At 32.3% G+C, this 17956-nt stretch overlaps 1 protein-coding gene across 1 annotated transcript in view; it reads right to left on the bottom strand.

Moving 5' to 3' along the window:
* Window positions 1-7980: 7980 nt before the first annotated feature.
* LOC136037060 (DISP complex protein LRCH3-like) overlaps window positions 7981-17956 on the bottom strand; it is a 120132-nt gene continuing 110156 nt past the window's right edge. The window contains exon 14 of the mRNA XM_065719496.1: window positions 7981-10836. Within this exon, the coding sequence (XP_065575568.1) occupies window positions 10726-10836 (111 nt within the window). The 3' untranslated portion in view covers window positions 7981-10725. The remainder of the gene's footprint in view (window positions 10837-17956) is intronic.

The following is a 17956-nucleotide window of genomic DNA, read 5'->3' as shown; positions in this document are numbered from 1 at the left end:
GAATTATGTCCCTTGCGATCAACGTACTCTGTCGACTGACATGACTTGTGTTAACACGATCAATTGATCTTGGTTTGAAATATGAAAGAATATAATTTTAATATCTTTGTATTAAATTATCACAAGTTAGGTTTATAAAAGCATCCTTAGTATCTCTGAATAAAACAAAATCTTATTGCATATATTTTTAATTTTAACTGCCTCCCTCAAAAATTCTAGTAAGGAATTTTTTGTGAGAACTAACGTTACTTCACCAAAAAGAACTAAGTGGTCTGGGCATTCAAAAGCGTAGAGAGCTAAAGCAGAGTCAAAATCCTCATCTTTTCTTTTAAACTTTAGATCTGAAAACGCCACTGCCAAGAACGGAATCAGCTTTATCCTTCCCAGGATTGAAAAAGAAGTTCAACTTTTAGTTTATTTTTGAAAGAATGATGGACTAAGCTCAAAAATAAAGTTCAAACAGTTCAAAAATGGACAAGAGGTTGAACGTCTTATTATTTCTGGGATAAAATGAAACTGTTGCTATTTTTGGCGGTGGCGTCTAAGGCTTTGGACAAAAAAAGATTGAATCTTGTTCTACCCCCCACCCCGTAAACATTTCATGGACATCTTTAAATGTGAGTAACTGGTAGACCCAGTTAAGAATCAAAGACAAATGCTAAGAAACCAAGAAAATTATGCTTTCCCTATATAAAGCTCAAATTGCTTTCTGGATAGCACTCATATCTAGCAACACATTTCCTCAGTAGCCTTTGCTATCTTTTTTAAGGAGGAAAAACAAACTTTTTCCTCACTGGTAAGAGTGTCTTCCTTTTCACGATCAAATATTAATCCCTTTTTCCTGTACAACTGCCTCGTGTGTTATTGCCACGATGACATTTTAGGTATTCTGTAAGCCGTCTCTGAATAATTGCAGAGTTTATTACTTGATTTATGTCCCTATATGTTCTAATCAATTTGCCTCTCAGAGGTGAGCTTCAGGAGGACAAGGATTAAAGGATTAATGAACGAAAGAGTATTTTCTTTGTAGGGAAATTTTTTTAACTAATTCTGCAATTAGGGAAGAGTTACTTTTAGTCGTTTTCTTCTCAGGAATTTCCCATAATAAAGCAAGTGATGATAAACGCAGAAAAACGGATAATTAGATCTGCTAGTCGTTTATTATCGCATATTCGGGAACCCAAACCCTGTACGATCTCGGAGAACATAACCAACAGCAAGGCCAAAAAGCAGGGGAGAGAGGACACATCCCTGTTTGACCCCAGAAACGATACTGAAATGCATTGTATTTCCTTCATGGGTCCGAACACAGCACTTCGTTATTTCTTACAGTGCAATGATCAGGGATACCAGTTCCTTTGGAATACCATAGTGTCGGAGAATTTCCACAGCAACTCTCGGAGTATTGAATCAAAGGCTTTTTCGAAATACACAAAGACAAGGTATATTCGTTGCATTCCTCAATCAGCATGCGCAGGAGACATATAAGGTCTGAGCAAGAGCAAAATAGGCAGAAACCATGCTGTTCGTCTGTCAAGGGCCTATCTAGCGCTGTCTGATTCTTTCAACAATTTTTTTTTCCTTTACTTCTCTAGAAAATGCAAATTTCGGTAGATTTAAAAAAAAACTAAATAGCTAAATTTCGGAAACCAAATGAAATTGGACAAACAGTTAACTAGTCCCCCATGAACTGCCATTGAAAACCATCATTTTATTTTCAGCATTCAGCGATCTTTTATTATTCCTAAATTAACCTATATTCGTCACGACTTAATATAAAACGAATCTCACCAAGAAATTTCATAGAAACAAAACTTTCAAAGGCTTCAGTCCCCTACTTAAGCAAATAAATTGCAATATTTTTTATTTTTGAATAACACGATCATGTTTAACCTAAGTTTGTCGTAGGAATTGATACTAATTTAATTATTACCCTTCTGTAGGCGGGTTACCAATATAATAAGGTTTCTTCGACAAGCATCAATAATCCATGGAACAAACAAGCCAAAGAAGATCGAAAAACACGCTGACTCCATCTAGAGTGGAAAGTTTGAGCATTAAAAACTTACATTCATATGGTCTGCCAATTAAGGCGGTATTCAGAGTATTTTAAGTTCCCCCCCCCCAAAAAAAATGTCCGACTTGAACAAAAATAACCAAAATGCACGTAAACAAATTTTTGTTCGATTTTATTAAGTTGTTTTGTACCTCTCCCCCCCCCCCCAACAATAATCTGGGATTCAGCTTTGCTGCGAATATTGATTTTCGGCGGTTATTTTTAATCAAACTCATTTCTAAGTGACACAAGGCTTTGCTATCATTTCAGGAAATCTAAAATTACCTCCTAGGACGCAAATTCTCCATTTTACACATCCTTTAAGGATTGAATATGTACGTAAACATACAAAAATGGAATTTTTCTAAAGCAGATTTCTAAAGCAAGTATTTTGGTCGGCTAATGTAGCGTCAGCTTATTTATTTATTTATATATGCTTTTTTAATACAATTTTGTCAACAATTTTTTTCAACAGTAGGGAAAAACTAAAACAGCTGTTTTTTCTCAGAATTTAAATCAAGTTTGGTGGCAACGCTTGGCATCCATGGATGAAAAATCTATTTTTAAAACTAAATATCACTTTGCAGTTATTATAATTTTTTTGATTTTTTTGGGAAGGAATTTTTAACGAAATTTGGAGGCGGGATAATGTCCCCAACTCCCTTGTATTGTAGGATTATATTTAGCATAAGCGACGAATAGGCAATGAGGATCAATAATCCCTCTTTTATTTGTCAAATTGATATAATTCGATTATTGCCTCCCAGTAGGCGGATTACTTAGCGATATTATAAGGTTTCTTCGACGAGGATGGATAATCCATACGTCAAAGGCAACCTAAAACCAGCTAAAGGCAACCTGAACAATGAAGAAATAAAACGAAACTGGAATAACAATACATTATCTATTAACTCCTTAAAATCTGGAATAAATATTACGTAAGTTCACAATATAAGAATAGTACAATCAACTAAACAGAGTTACAATGTGGCATAGCTAATATCAAATTTGTACAACTCAAACAATATAATATAACATTAGGTGGGGTGAACAAACATAAGATGCGATCCAGAATTCATTAGCGAACAATAATTGTTTGTTATTACATTCAGCCCAAAAGGCCATACAAAGAGAAACTAAAAAACTTAAAAAGGCTAACATTATCGACTGTTATCCATTCATAGCAGTATAGATTGCTAAAAATTGTGTGTTACTCGTCGTCTTTGAATGTAAATGACAACAAATAATTAATTTACATTTTGGGTAATTGAGTTCTGGAATACATCCAAAATCCCTACATGAAAAGAATAAATTTTTAAAAAGATTCAAAATCAACTGTGACTCTAAATTATGTTCCCGTTTTTACTGCCATTTATTAAATATATAAACTAAAGACCACACATGTTGTTCAAAGCCACGTTGATTCAGTCGACTTATTTACTCATTCATGATGAGATTCATTAAGAGTATATACTGCAAACTAAGTATAAAAATATTAATAGGGGATATTTTATCAAACGAAATAATAAGACTTCCTTAAACTTAGATTATGCAGATGATTTAGGTGTCCTGTATAAAAATGTGAGTGAAACGAATGAATTTTCAAAGGTTTTGAGAGTTCAGGGTACAAAAATAGGTCTAAAAGTTGATGTTAAAATTTTTGAGGATGAATAGAATTTCAAATTTTTATCTATTTATTCTGTAAAGAGATAGAGTAGCATTATCAGTTTGGACATTTAGTATTCACTTTAGCACTTCAGTTTACGACGTTTAGTACTCAAAAGAAAAAAAAATGCTGCGGTCAAAGAACAATTCATAATTTTATCTGAAAAAATTAACTAATGGTTGTTATAACATCAAGCTTATAATTAAATAATTTCATAATATATAATTATAATAAAAATGAGCTTTGGTCAATCTCAATTCAAATAAACTATTTTTTTCAACTCGTATCAAAATGCACTTACACCCACACTTGACCCTGAAACATCATTTTGGGAGTAGACATCACTTTTTGAGGGGGTAACTCATTTCAGTTCAACGAATTATTTATCTTACTTAAACATGAAAAGGTCCGGATGTTTTGCAACCAGACGATTCTAATAACAACAACCAAACCAACAACATACCTTCCACATTATTGACTTGATAAAACTGGCATGTAAAGAGGTTACACTAAACTTACTAAAAACTAAAACCAGCCCAAAAACCAATAATTAAGGCCGTGTTAACAATCTCAGTTTGGTTCACAGTCCTAAAACCCATAGTGTCGCAATCACACCTAAATGCCGCGTCTGACATTTTTAAACTTCGTAAATAGTCGCCGAAAACTGTTAGCTAAGCTGTTAACTCAGAGAGAAAATCACTAGAGCACTGTATGGTCAATCACACTTTCATCCTCCTACATTACCCAGTCGATCTTCTCTTTGAGAACATCTTAGAAGACGGCTTTTAGTCACCATGTCAGAAGTGATAAAATTACATTAATATATTTATCCAGCTTTTAACAAATTCATTAACAAAGGTTAAAAAGTCTAGTCGAGTGCAAAAGAAAGTTTGAAGGAGGTACAGAACCGTTTTGGTTCCATCAAAAATTGAAATTATCAAGGCGTTTTCAGCTTACACAATCAATCAGACGATTTTACTGATTGGTTATTTCTTTTTTCTTAGGAGCTAAATGGAAAATTATAAAAGTCTGATAATGGTATTAAAAGTATTGAAATGGCAACTTCCAATTTTGATTTCGAAAGAAAGATTTTCAACGGCACCAAGTCCTCGTAAATACGTTTTGTTCAGGACAGCTCAGTTCATAATTAATTCAACTTATTCTTGGCAGAATAATTTAGCGTCTCTTCAGACACATACGCAAGGATTTATTTTGAGGAGGGGCAAAATCAAAAATATAACAAAAAGGAAATTCTGTAGAAAATTATAATAAAAAAAATAATATTCGAATTTCAGAAGGATATGAATCAAAGACCCCACAGCCTCTCCCCGCACATGCCTAGGCTATAAAAATTGGAAAATAAGGATCACTTCCAAAATAAAAAACAAGATACAAAAAACATTAACAAACTGCAAAACATCAACGATAAATCTCCCATATTCTAAGAGCACTAACGTCATATTGGTATAACGTCATATTGGTATAACGTCATATTGGTATAACGTCATATTGGTATAACGTCATATTGGTACTTAAAATTAAAACGTCATAATAAAACGTCATATTGGTACTAAAATTTTATAAGCATTAAGTACTCTATTCCTAAACATATAAAAAAAAGAATAAACGCTATGAAAAACCTCGCCATCCTGCCGATCCACAACCACTAATCTTGATAAATAAAATGACGCTTTTGATCTCCATTAAGGATCACTAATTAAATTTTAGGGTATTTTCATCCAATGTCTCCAGAGATACACAAAAAGTGTAAGAAAAATTTGACTTACAGACTGGGCCCGTATCAGTTGCCACGTGCGTCAAAACGCAAGAGCATTCCCTTTAGCCGACCCATTACAAGCGAAAAGATCGAGTAACAGAATTGGAAAGATCGGATAACATCACTAAAAAATGGCATACAAGAATTGATGCAAATCAGAGATAGCAAAGTTTATTTTTAACTTTGACTAAAAATGGTTAGTCTTAGCTTCTCAATCGGGTTTTTTAATTAACTGACTGTTATTCTCAGTGACAAACAGAAAATGATACATATGATACAAACGATAATGATACAAAAATAAAAAAAAGGTAAATGATTATCTTAAAATTCTATCCGTAAAGACAGAAAACCGTGCAATGTGTACTTTTCATAGTTAACTAAACTTCTATTTTTTTTTATTTATTTTTTTTTGTATTAGGCTTTTGTCATAATGTATTATGAAGTTTTTATTTTTGTTATTATATTTTTTTTTATTATGTTGTTTTTAATGAAGATTTACCTATTAATGCATAGTAGGATCTGTTATCTCCATGTTTGATACGGTTACTCAGTTTAGTTTCTATTCATTTTTGGTTTAATTTATTCGACACAGGAATTCCTGTCTATTTTAAGTTTGAATTATTACACGAGCATAAAATTCATATTATATATGACCTTTTTTTAAAACTAAACTTCTATAAAGAGAATGAAGAGGCAGATACAGCGAACATCTAGACGGTAGAAATAGAAATATTCGAAATAATTGAAATAAACAAATATCAGAAAATAAAATAAAGCTGAAATTCAAAAATCTTAATAAAAAAAAGAGAGCCACAATAGATGTTTGATGTAAACGAAAATTAATTGCAGTCGACCAAAGACACAGTTCATCCAATGACATTATATCAATAAATACTAAAGGTGTAGTTAATACGGAAAAAATTCAACATCTTACATTGTTCTCTTCTTTTTATATATATTCTTTTTTTTTACTTATAATTTAATCTGTTTTTACGATCTAGTTATAGAAATATTAATCATTGAATTGATTCACACATAACTAGAATTAAGCACCAAAATACAGCAAAAAAAATATCGAGGAAGGTTTTACAAAAACACGTTGAAATTTGGAAGCATCCTTCAATTCAGTTCTAAAAAAAAATTTTTTTTCAAAGATTTTCCTCCAACTCCTCAAAGAAGTTTTAGATTTGTTTGTATAAGTTACTCATTCGCACAGAAAACTAAAGGTATATAATTTTGGGATATAATTTTTTTTTTGAATTTTTTTTTTGTATTATTATTGGATAAAATTTGATGTTTTCTAACATTGTATTTCTTTCAAATGCAATTCACAGATGAACATGTTTTTCAGTTGAAACGAGGCATTTGGAGAAATTATTTTGCTGACACTTAATAGAAATACAGTGCTAAAATTATGTTTTTTTTTGTTTGTTTTTTTCTCAACAGATAGTTTTCATCTGACCAGGGACAACATCTCACTAAATATTAATGAGGGAATGCAGAGTAAAACAGAACGATGGAGAGAAATAGATACTACTTCTCACCTTGTAGTTCTCGGAGAACCTTGAAAGCATAAAGAAGCATAAAAAAGAAAAACCTGATTTTTTAGAAAGTATAACATTATAACAAGTATTAGCTATGGTCATTATCATAGTTCCGCCCATTGCGTTGTCACAGGGCAAAATAAAAAATCATGAGAACATGTTCTGGTAAATAAACGAGTTTAAGGTCAGTGGAAAAGACAATAGCAGAGAAAAATAGTATACTGAAACATATGCAACGCTCTCCTCTCCAACCAGTATCTGCACTGAGGTAGTTATGTTATAACTACCTCAGAAGCATTAGGAAGAGGAAAAGGAGGATCAAAACGCAGTTAACAAAACAACAATCAAACAAAAGTCTTAAATATATAAAAAGTAGAACTGAACAGAAAAGTGCTGACTTTAAAGCAAAAAAAAACACTGTTGACAACAATTCCACTTTGTAGCCACTTTAAAATCTACAAAATCTACAAAATCTACAAGTAACTTTTATGGAGAGTTTTGCAATATTTTTTTTTAAGTTGTGGCATCAACTGGGAGTAAGGAGGGACAAGGGGCCTGTGGCTACTTTGCCTTCTATAGAATAAAAAAATAGACCTTTTTGGGGCATCTTCACATAAAAAATACCTTTTTGGTGTTTTCATTAAAAAAAATTGAAAAACGACATATTTACCCCTCCTCCCTAGATATTGAAACATATATTTTGTTCTTCCCCCTTGTCAAAAATTATTGTGATTCGACGCCACTGTTTGTAAAATCCTAATTTAGAAGAAAACGATGGATGAAAATTAAGTATTTTTACCTGATTTAAACACTGAAAAAAAAGACATTATAATGGTGTCTTGCAGTTGATAAACGCGTTTTCCCAAGTGTGAATAAAAAGTAAACTTTTTTGTGCGTTAATGAATTTTTATGTTATTTTAGTAATAACTACAAGAACTTCTTTTTTTACTGTTTACATCAGGCTTGCCCATTATTCCTACGTGCTTGGTTTCTCAAAAAAATCCCAATGCAAGAAACATCTTCTCTTTGGGTTAAAAACACAAATCATTGTGGTTGCGATTTAAACATGAAAAATTAGCAAACAAAGAAAGAGAAAAGTAAAATTGAAAATTAAATATGTTGAGAGACTTGGATATGGCTCACAAATGAATTGGTAAATACCTGTTTAACTTACCTCCCTCCAATAATTCAATTTTTTTTCTGCATTAAAATAAACTGAAGAAAAATCTCTGCTCCCCTCGCCAAATTTTCGTCAATTGGCAGTCCAGGGGTTATAGTTGAATTGATGCTTTCTAATTGAGGAAATTGATTTGATAAATAGAAGAAAGTGAGACTTCCAGGTTTTTTTTTCAAAATATGTACTATCTCCACTGGAAGACAACACATATTATCTCTACTGGAAGACAGAAACAGACATGGACTTTAGCATTAATTTTATGCTTTTGAATTACGACATGACTGTATAATTCATATTATAATATGACCTTTTTTTATAACTAGACGTCTATAAAGAGAATGAAGAGGCAGAAAAAGCGGACATCTAGACGGTAGAAATAGACATATCCCAAACAATTGAAATAAAGAAATATCAGAAAGTAAAATAAAGCTAAAATTCAAAAATCTTAATAAAAAAAACAGGGCCACATTAGATATTTAGATTTTTACATTACATGTTAGATTTAATTTTGTTAATTGTAATTATAATATAAAATTTAAGCTAAGTTAACATACTCGGCTCGTCTTATTCTTTTAAAATTGATAACGTCAAAGACCAAAAGTGACAAAATACGCATACAGGTGATTTTAACTTTTCGACGACTGATCGTTATTCAGTGCGAATTTACTGATTTTGCAAGGCTACACGCTGTTCACATGCAGGTCAAACAAGAATTCCATACCCCAAATATGTTTCAAGGGAGTACACTTGATGGGCCACGAAATTCCAGACAGACATCCACGTGAACACCCTTAAATGTAACCAAGTCAACAAAAATGCCACTCTTAGGGACCAATTATAGACAGTGATAAAGCTTCATGATTGGTAAAATTTGGAATCAAAGACTTTTTCTAGACTCTAGAAAAAAAAAATATATTCTAGAGTCTAGAACGGAATGCTTAACTTTGACATTTGGAACCAAGCACTGATTTTTAAATGTGAATTAAAACCGCCTGGATATTGATATGTCAAGACAGGGTCGTGTCTAGATATGGTGTGGCAAATGGGAGATGAAGGTAAAAATGTGAAGTCAATATATGAATATTAAGAATAATCAAATGAACAATCCACAGAGCAACGAGCTTCAGGAACAATATAATATGTAAAAAACGAACAATGTAAAAAGAAAATTGACGGAGCTAAAAAAGGATCAATCCAGAAACATGTGATAATGTCAGAAGTTGTTGGCTATAAGATACTCAAAGCAATATTTTTATTTCAGTAATTGGAGAAACTACTATTTAAGTAGATAAAGCATAAAAGTCGAAAAAAACAAAAAAATAGGTAAATTATTAGAAAACATAAAACATAGTAAATCGCGCAAAACCCCGATTTTTTGAAGAAGAGGCAAAGGCCTGAAGGTTCTCCCAAATTCCTGCCTTAATATAAATCCTCTACGATTACACAAAATGACACCCTAAACGGTAATTTGTTCTAAGAGTCATAATCTAAGTTTAATAACATATATCTAGGGATATGTTTACGAAACAACAAACAATTTACATAACACCCTTAATAACATATTAAAACCTTGTCGACCTAACCCAGTGTTACGATTATTCGGTATGTTGGAAAAGTCTTTAATTTTGTTTACTTATTATCTTTAAACAACCGCGTTTCAGCACATTATTTATCTTCAAAAATGGTGTTATTGAATTTATTCAATAAGCAAAATTACTCATTGGCATAAAATGGCAAGAATTATGTCAGAAATTACAGATATGAATACTCTAAAGGGGTACAAGTTCTTTTGACTGCCACAATTTCATAGTAAAACATAAAGATGGAGATTCTTTAGAATTTAATATTTTCCTGTAGGACCACCAAATTAGGTACCAATTTGTAGGTATGCTTGTATTGTAATAATGCTTGTAAGACCAATTTGACCCTTCCTAGTCAAACAAAAAAAAATTTGTAAGTAAAACCCAAGCTGTGTAAGATGCATAATAGGGTTTTAAGAATCCGATCAAAATCTTTCTTGTCGAAAATCCCAGTCTTCCCCCAAAATTTGATCCATTCCAAATAAAATTCCTAATATCGAAGGATTTGTTTCCCTAAAAACAGGAATAGTTTTTCTGGTCATTTTTCACTCAAAATAACAATCATGGTTAACTCTTGAGGTAAATCAACATATACTTAGTTCTAGTCAAAGACAGTAAATATCACCTATCCTCTTAAAGTTGTATGCGGTTCTAGGAGGTCTACACAAATGGAAAATCATGTCCAAAATCTCGGGAGTATAATAAAGAGGTAGTATTAGAGTGAGTAAAATAGAAATATTCAGACTAAGACTCGGTCTATATAACTGATCCTCTGTGCCAGAAAGAAAACCTATGTTTTACTTGAGTTATTCTTGTCCAACTGAAACACGGTCAAAAAGCTTGAAGAATTTGATTTAGTAGCTTCTTGTCTGACTTTTTCCACAAACATTCACTAAATAAACGACTTCTGAAACGAGCGTAAATATCACACATGACTAAGTACTCTAGGATGATGCACCAATAATGATGTGACGGTACTAGAAATCTTCGGTAGGTCCCTCCGATCGAGTATATCCTCTATTGAACAAATACGGCTCTAAAAGAAAACAAAGCAAATATTAAACATTTTCAGAAGTCAACTTTAAATTCCACTTGCCTACTATTTATATGCTATAATCGCCATGGGGGCGTAACTGTCAACCAATATTGAGTAACATCATCGAAAACTTAAGTAATAAACCGGGGATGCAGATACTTATCCCATACGCGACTCTGGGGATTATGGTTTTGACATGTTCTATTTACGCGCAGAAAACTTTCGTTCAACCAGGGATCACATTTGGAGGTTGGGGCAACTTCTGTCTATTTTAACATCAACTTCTCTTAATTATATACTACCGTTTGACAATTCCATAAAAAGGTTGGTTTCTTTATTTTGACAACTATGGGTATAGTTAAATTGCTGTTTTCTCGAGTAAATTCGAACTTACTGATTTTGTTCTTATGTATGTTCGCTGTCATTTTAGTTAACTACGTACCTTTTCCTTTGTAAGACTTAAAAGGTTTGAAATAAAATATAATTATTATAATTAGCCTACCACTATAAGGCCAGTTGATGTTGTTTGACAGGCCACGGTTTAGAAGTAGCTCGGCCCATTTTCACTAATATTGAAAAACGTATATATTGATCAAACTATTTGTTAAGTTTAAACAGTTTCTAAAAATAAACCACATTATTCTATATATAGACAACAACATGTAAAACAATAGAGAATTTACCTAAGACGGTGAAATTTTTTTAAACCTTAAATGTATATTTGGTTGTATATCCTAGGACCGTCCTTAGCAAAGCATTGATATAAACAAAACAAGAAAAAAATATGTGATGGTTAAAAATAAAATTAAAAAATCAGAATAGTCCCAGAAACATTACTCCCAGTGAGTTCACCCAGGACTAGTAAAATAAGACTTAATTAAAATACAATATTTAGAACTAAAATTAAAAAAATAAGTAGTTCCAGATTAATTACTTCAAGGGAGACCTACCAGAACATACATTCATTTAAGATTTAAACAAATTTTCCTGTGACGGAAAGGCAGTGTGGTCTTGATCGTTATTATTCTACATTAAGGTATATGGCTGGGTCCTCTTTTTGAAAATCATTAATCTGATTAAAAGTTGTTTTCTTTTTGTTCTGCGTCCTTTTTTCAAAGTCCTTCTACGTTGAGAAGCATCTATGACACAAATTTTGGGATCGCTTTTAGAATGTTAAACAATTTCAATTTTCCTACGTTATCAATAGAGTTGGTCAAAACAATGTAAAATATGAATTTTCAGATTAAAAAGTTTCAACGTTATTTAAACTAATGTCAATGTATCTAGGCCAGAATTAGTTCCTCAAGAAGAATCTTTCTTGAAATAATTTTTCCTGGAAGTTCTATTAATTTTTCTTCGCCAATCCCAAAACAGAGGGAGACTTTAGATAGCTGTTTTCAACTAATCCTGTTTTTGACTAATCAGATAATAGGCTAAAAACGTCTTTAAATATACATTGGTCAATAAATTTCTCTAGTGTCTCAGTTTTTTTTTTTTTTTTTTTTTTTTTTTTTTTTTTTTTTTTTTTTTTTTTTTTTTTTTTTTTTTTTTTTTTTTTTTTTTTTTTTTTTTAGTTGTAGTGCTAATATTTTCCTCATGTGTATGATCAAACATTCTTGGACAGATTACCCGGGATTGATATTCCAGCTTCTACGACAGGACCATAGACCTTAGAATACTGTAAACATCATAAACTAAATTTTAACGCGAATTCTATGTGCCTTTTCTTTGTAGGCAGGACACACCGTATGTCACAAATAAAGTATTAGGATAGGAATTCAGGAGCAAACTGGGTGACGATGCAATGCCTTGGCTGGAATTTGTGATACAAACCGAATGATACCGCAGTTCTATCTGTTATTTCCTGTACATCTTTTCTTTGTGGGCAGAATTTATCTTATACTATTGCCCCACAATATGCACATGCTTTTAAAGACAAGGCTTAGATGAGAAGCATACTATCATTTCATATGTTTTCATTGTTGTCAAGATAGACAAATGCATTACATTCTGCTTTGGGGATACCTCCCTAGACTGTTAATATAATTGTACTGGGATCCGGTTAATATGATGTCTTTGGGCAGGAGTTTCAGAGCAAACTGGGCTGCCACTCGAAACCTTTCGTATTTCTTGGCTAGAGATATGAAACCTGCAGATACCCCACCCCACATCCTCTTTTTCCCATGCTTTTTTTTCTGTGGGCAGAATATACCTTATGTCACTATACCAGCATGCATATATTATGACAGATAAGACTCGAATGAATAGCCTATCATCGTTTCTTGAGTTTTCATGGGCTTTCGAAATAGTCAAAAGTATTTACATTTTGCCAAACAAAAATCTAAGTCATATCAGATTTCACAAAATAAGTTTGCTGGTATTAGGTAATATAAGATCTTTGAAAAGAAGTTTCATAGTAAATTTGGTTGACGAGGCAAAGTCTCCCTTATGTCTTGGTTATATTGGTTTCAATACAAAACAAATGTTACCGCAGTTTCATCAGACACACCAGGATGCACATAATTTGTAAGACAAAGTTCAAACGAATAGGACTTCATCATTTCGGGGTTCTCATGAATTACTCAATTAGACTTGATCCCCCGACGTCTAGTGGCGTATAAGGCAGCAATGGTTAACCTCTGTGTTGGACAATCCTGAGCCAGAAGCCACAGCTACTAAGGGATGACTGTAAAACTTTTGCCTCAACCTCAAAGGAACGACCAATAGCGATCCGTTGTCTGCCACTATTCCGAAGGTCAGAAGGGTCGAGCATCTAACTTCAAGGGGAAGTCATCCTTATCTTATTCGAGTCATACAGTCCCAGTCCCAACACTTTTTAAATAAAACGTCGTCAGTTATTCTAGACTGCTTGATGAGAAACCCAGCCTGGTTGTTAGGTACTCTATCACCCCAACTAATCCAAAGTATTCTCAGCAGGCAATTGTTCTCATATTCAAGTAACATTTTCTCTAAAGATCTACACAGGCTCTAGGATTTGCATTCATAAGTGAACGTGCTGTTGAAGGCACGGTTTTAAGGTCTAGCCGAAGTCCAAGCATTTTACTCCCTACTCAATTCTTTTTCTTAGGCGGCGACTCGGTCAAATACAAAGGTATCAGTTTTCTTCGTCGCTTCAACTAAACCAGCATAAGAAGGTTGAACTTAAGGTGTTCAGTCAAAATTACGATTAGGCGCAGGCTATCCTTAGCAATTCTTCTTGTAATTATTTATACAATATAAGTTTGTATATATATATATATATATATATATATATATATATATATATATATATATATATATATATATATATATATATATATATATATATATATATATATATATATATATATATATATATGTATTTATTTATTAACCGGCACACGCAACTTATTATGTAGACTCTGTTTAAACAGGTTACAACTAATTAATACTTGACTGAATCACTCCTGGACAATCATAGTGGTTAGTCCCTTGGTCTAATTTATGCATTCTCAAGTGCTCCGATAACAGCTGCGTCTAGTCTTTTGAGGGCAATTTTTGACATCGGAACACAAATATGTAAAGTATTTGAAGGGACTGCAGCCAGTAAGTATATATTATAGAAATAAGTTTCACATTGTCGAATAGAATATTTTTTGCTCTATTTTTTTTTTGCTCTATTTTTTGATACTCCACAACAACAGTTGTGGGTTATCTACAATGCAAACCCGAAACAGGTTTTATAATTATTTTGGAATTATAAAAAAAAATAATTGTCGGCTTTAAGATTTGATTAGATGAAAATATTCACCAGATTTTTTTTTTTATTTCTATTGAAATAAAAACCGCCGAAATCACTAATTCAGGAACGTCAGGCAAACTCCAAATGTCTAACATGGGATGTATAGGAAGATTCCTTGAGATTCCTTCCTGTCTTAACTTCAGAGAGCACTTGCAAGACTTCCAAACGTTATTTAATTGAAAAAATGCCGCAAGGTTCTCATTTTCTGATTTGTTGTCGTTAGTTGAGAGAGTTTCTTACTAATTGTCGAAATAGCCAAGTTCATTCTGCCCACATGAATCCTAAGACATCACAAACTTATCTTTAAGATTTTAGAAATATTTATTCTATATAAAGCCCAAAGGCCGTAACTGACTTATTACCACCTATGATATAATAGCAAAGAACGATAACTGTTCTCATCTTGTTAAGCTGGTCTCAAAGGAAGGATTAGCAGGGTAGTGTATGTTCAATGATACTTAGATATTCCTGATCTACCAAGGGCCCCTTTGAGAACAGCTTAGCAAAATATTTTTGACAATCATCTCAAAGTTTGAAAGTATCAGGTATGACCTGATACTATAATATGGAAAATATTGTTGGAAATCATCCCAAAGTTTGAAAGTATCAGGTATGACCTTTAGGTATGACAGAGACAAAACAGGTTCAAGCCAAATCTACATTTATCCTATAGATACGGCTTTTTCAGTTAACATATACTGCGAAACGTAAAATGTGTGGAAAACATGGTTTTCGAAAGATCTTACTTCCAATTTTTTTATATAATAACAAAGATATTACTTCAATTTTATGTTTACCATCCTTAGAACTAGAGAAGAAGTTTAAAATAATTACCCTTAAAGGTTTTCATTTGACCTTGGTTCAAGATGATTTCCCTGCATTAAAAGCAACGTCAAAGAAACCTAAGGTAATAAAGTAAACACGGGTTTAATTTTCTTATATGAAGGAATGAAAGAGGATCTTTATTTCTTTTTTCCTGGCTCTTGCTCCTTTTGCAACAAGTGGAGTTTTGTCATAATTACTGACTTTGGTGGAATTTAATTACAATTCTCCGTATTATTATAATTATTAGACAACCGTTTATTTTTTCAAAATATTTAAAACTAACAAATAATGGTTGAAACCGTACGTAGATATAATTTAAGAATAAAGTTTTGCCAGTGAGTACAGTTGTTAATTTCCTTTTTTTTTGGGGGGGGGAGGCATCTCGCAACGGTAAATACAGGGAAATAATACGATAATCTTAGAATATCATAGAAAAATTATAGCATCTCGAGACATTAGGGGGATTACCAAATTTATCTAGTAAAATATATACAAAAAAGAACTAAATACAAAGGCATTTATCCATACTGATAAAAAAAAACTTCCCGAAAAACAGATTTTTCAAAAAAAAATTAAAAATCCATATTAATTTTAAGACCAGCAGAAATAAATTTTCATAATAATTGAAACTCAAAACGACCAAAAATTACAATTAAACAATAAACGCAACCACAAACAAACAGAAATTAACTTAACAATCATAAGAAATATTTAACCAAATAAAAAAAAAGAAACCCCCCAAATTCCACAATTAAAACTTTCTAAGTTAGAATATCAGGACCAATTTAACCACATTTACTTCTATCTAGAAATGCAGAAGCAGCCTTCATTCCCTTATCCAAAGCACCATTAACAAAAGAAGAAAGCAGTAAAACAGCCTGTACTTTCCAAAACCAATTTAATTTGAAATAAAAATAAACTCTTGTCTTCCAGAAATATCAAAATCCTATTATTAATAAGCTCTTGGATTATCCTTGAAATAACTAGTAAAAGTGAAATAGGCTAATAATGAGTAAAATAATTCTTGTCCCCTCTTTTGAACAGCGGGATCAAATTTACACAGTTTAAACAATCTGAAAAAAAAAACGACCTAATTTTAAACATTCGTTAATTAAACCAACAAAAATAGTAAATATAGCAGATAACATAAATTTAAGAACCCTTAAAGAAATAAAATATCCCTTACAAGATCCATTTTTTACACGCAATCAGAATTTCCTACCATACATACTGGTTCAAGGTACGCAGAAACACTACCCTCCTCTTGGATATAACGGTGCAGCGATCCGTCATCAGTAAACATAGGTGTCGCCTAAGTAATACTATCACCAGTATTCCCCCAATAATTACAAATTCGGTTAGAGACATCATTATCAGGTCAATCATGTCCGAACACACAAGTATAATATACGGGCTAAAAGGAGTTCCTGTTAAGTAATGTTCTTGACGAGCTTTTCCCCTTTCTTTAAAGATTGTCACCCTGCTTTTCAAGCTATGGGAGCGAACTTCAGATCAAACATGATTTAAAACATTTTTGTAATCCAGGAAAATATAGCGCGAGAAAACTATTCAAAATAAATTATTTTCGACAGAGCCCTTATTCAGCCAAATATAATTTATTACTTTGATGACCAATAATTTGTTTTCTAGCACCTTTTATATGTTAACCATTCTGGAAAGGAAAATACAAAACGAATAAATTTGTTTTTGAAGTTGACAGGAGCGGAAAGCAGGAAAATAAAAAACAAATTTACAACTTTGCATAAATAACTAGGAATGCAACACTGCTGTCTTGTTAATGCAGAACAAAACTGGTTACCATAATTGAATGGTTCGAGAATGATTTCTGAATAGGACTATTGATTTTAATGTAGAATGTAGGCTAAATTCAAAAGTATGTTGAATTTTCTTATGTTTGTCCCATTATTTTGCGCGACTTAAAAGGAAAAATAATATTCAATACGTATGAACGCTGAAAAACTTCATTTTTGAACCTTCCAACTCTTACGCCCCAAGCCACACCTGTACACTTTCCAAGATTTAAGGATGGGATATATCTTTTCCGATATTAATATCACAATTTTACGACAAAAGCGAAAAATTAAAAGACAAAAAAAGGTTTGAAGGGCTCGTATCTTTTTTTTCAATGGAGAAACAATTTATTTACAAAAAAATCAACAAAAAAGCATGAAGCCCAGTAATCTGGGCTTGTATTGCCATTCCAAAAAAACTTGCATCAGTGGATTTGGGTTCCCATTTCACAGCAAAACAAAAAATATATATAAAACATATTAAACATACAGAACTACTTGAGAAGAGAGAATAAATTACAATTCATAAGCCTATAGGCAATGGTGTCTCAACTACTCATGGAAGCCAGACCTTTCGACAATATCCCTAATAGAAGAAGGCATCTGAGACCACAGCACTGGAAGAATATGACGAGCAGAGAAAGGTGACCTCGCAAACACTCTAATCGGCCTTCTATACATACCAAACTGTCTCGTTAGATGC

This window comes from Artemia franciscana, chromosome 16 (genome assembly GCF_032884065.1).
Source record: "Artemia franciscana chromosome 16, ASM3288406v1, whole genome shotgun sequence".
Classification (NCBI taxonomy): Eukaryota; Metazoa; Arthropoda; class Branchiopoda; order Anostraca; family Artemiidae; genus Artemia; species Artemia franciscana.
This window is presented reverse-complemented; position numbering and strand designations above follow the sequence as displayed.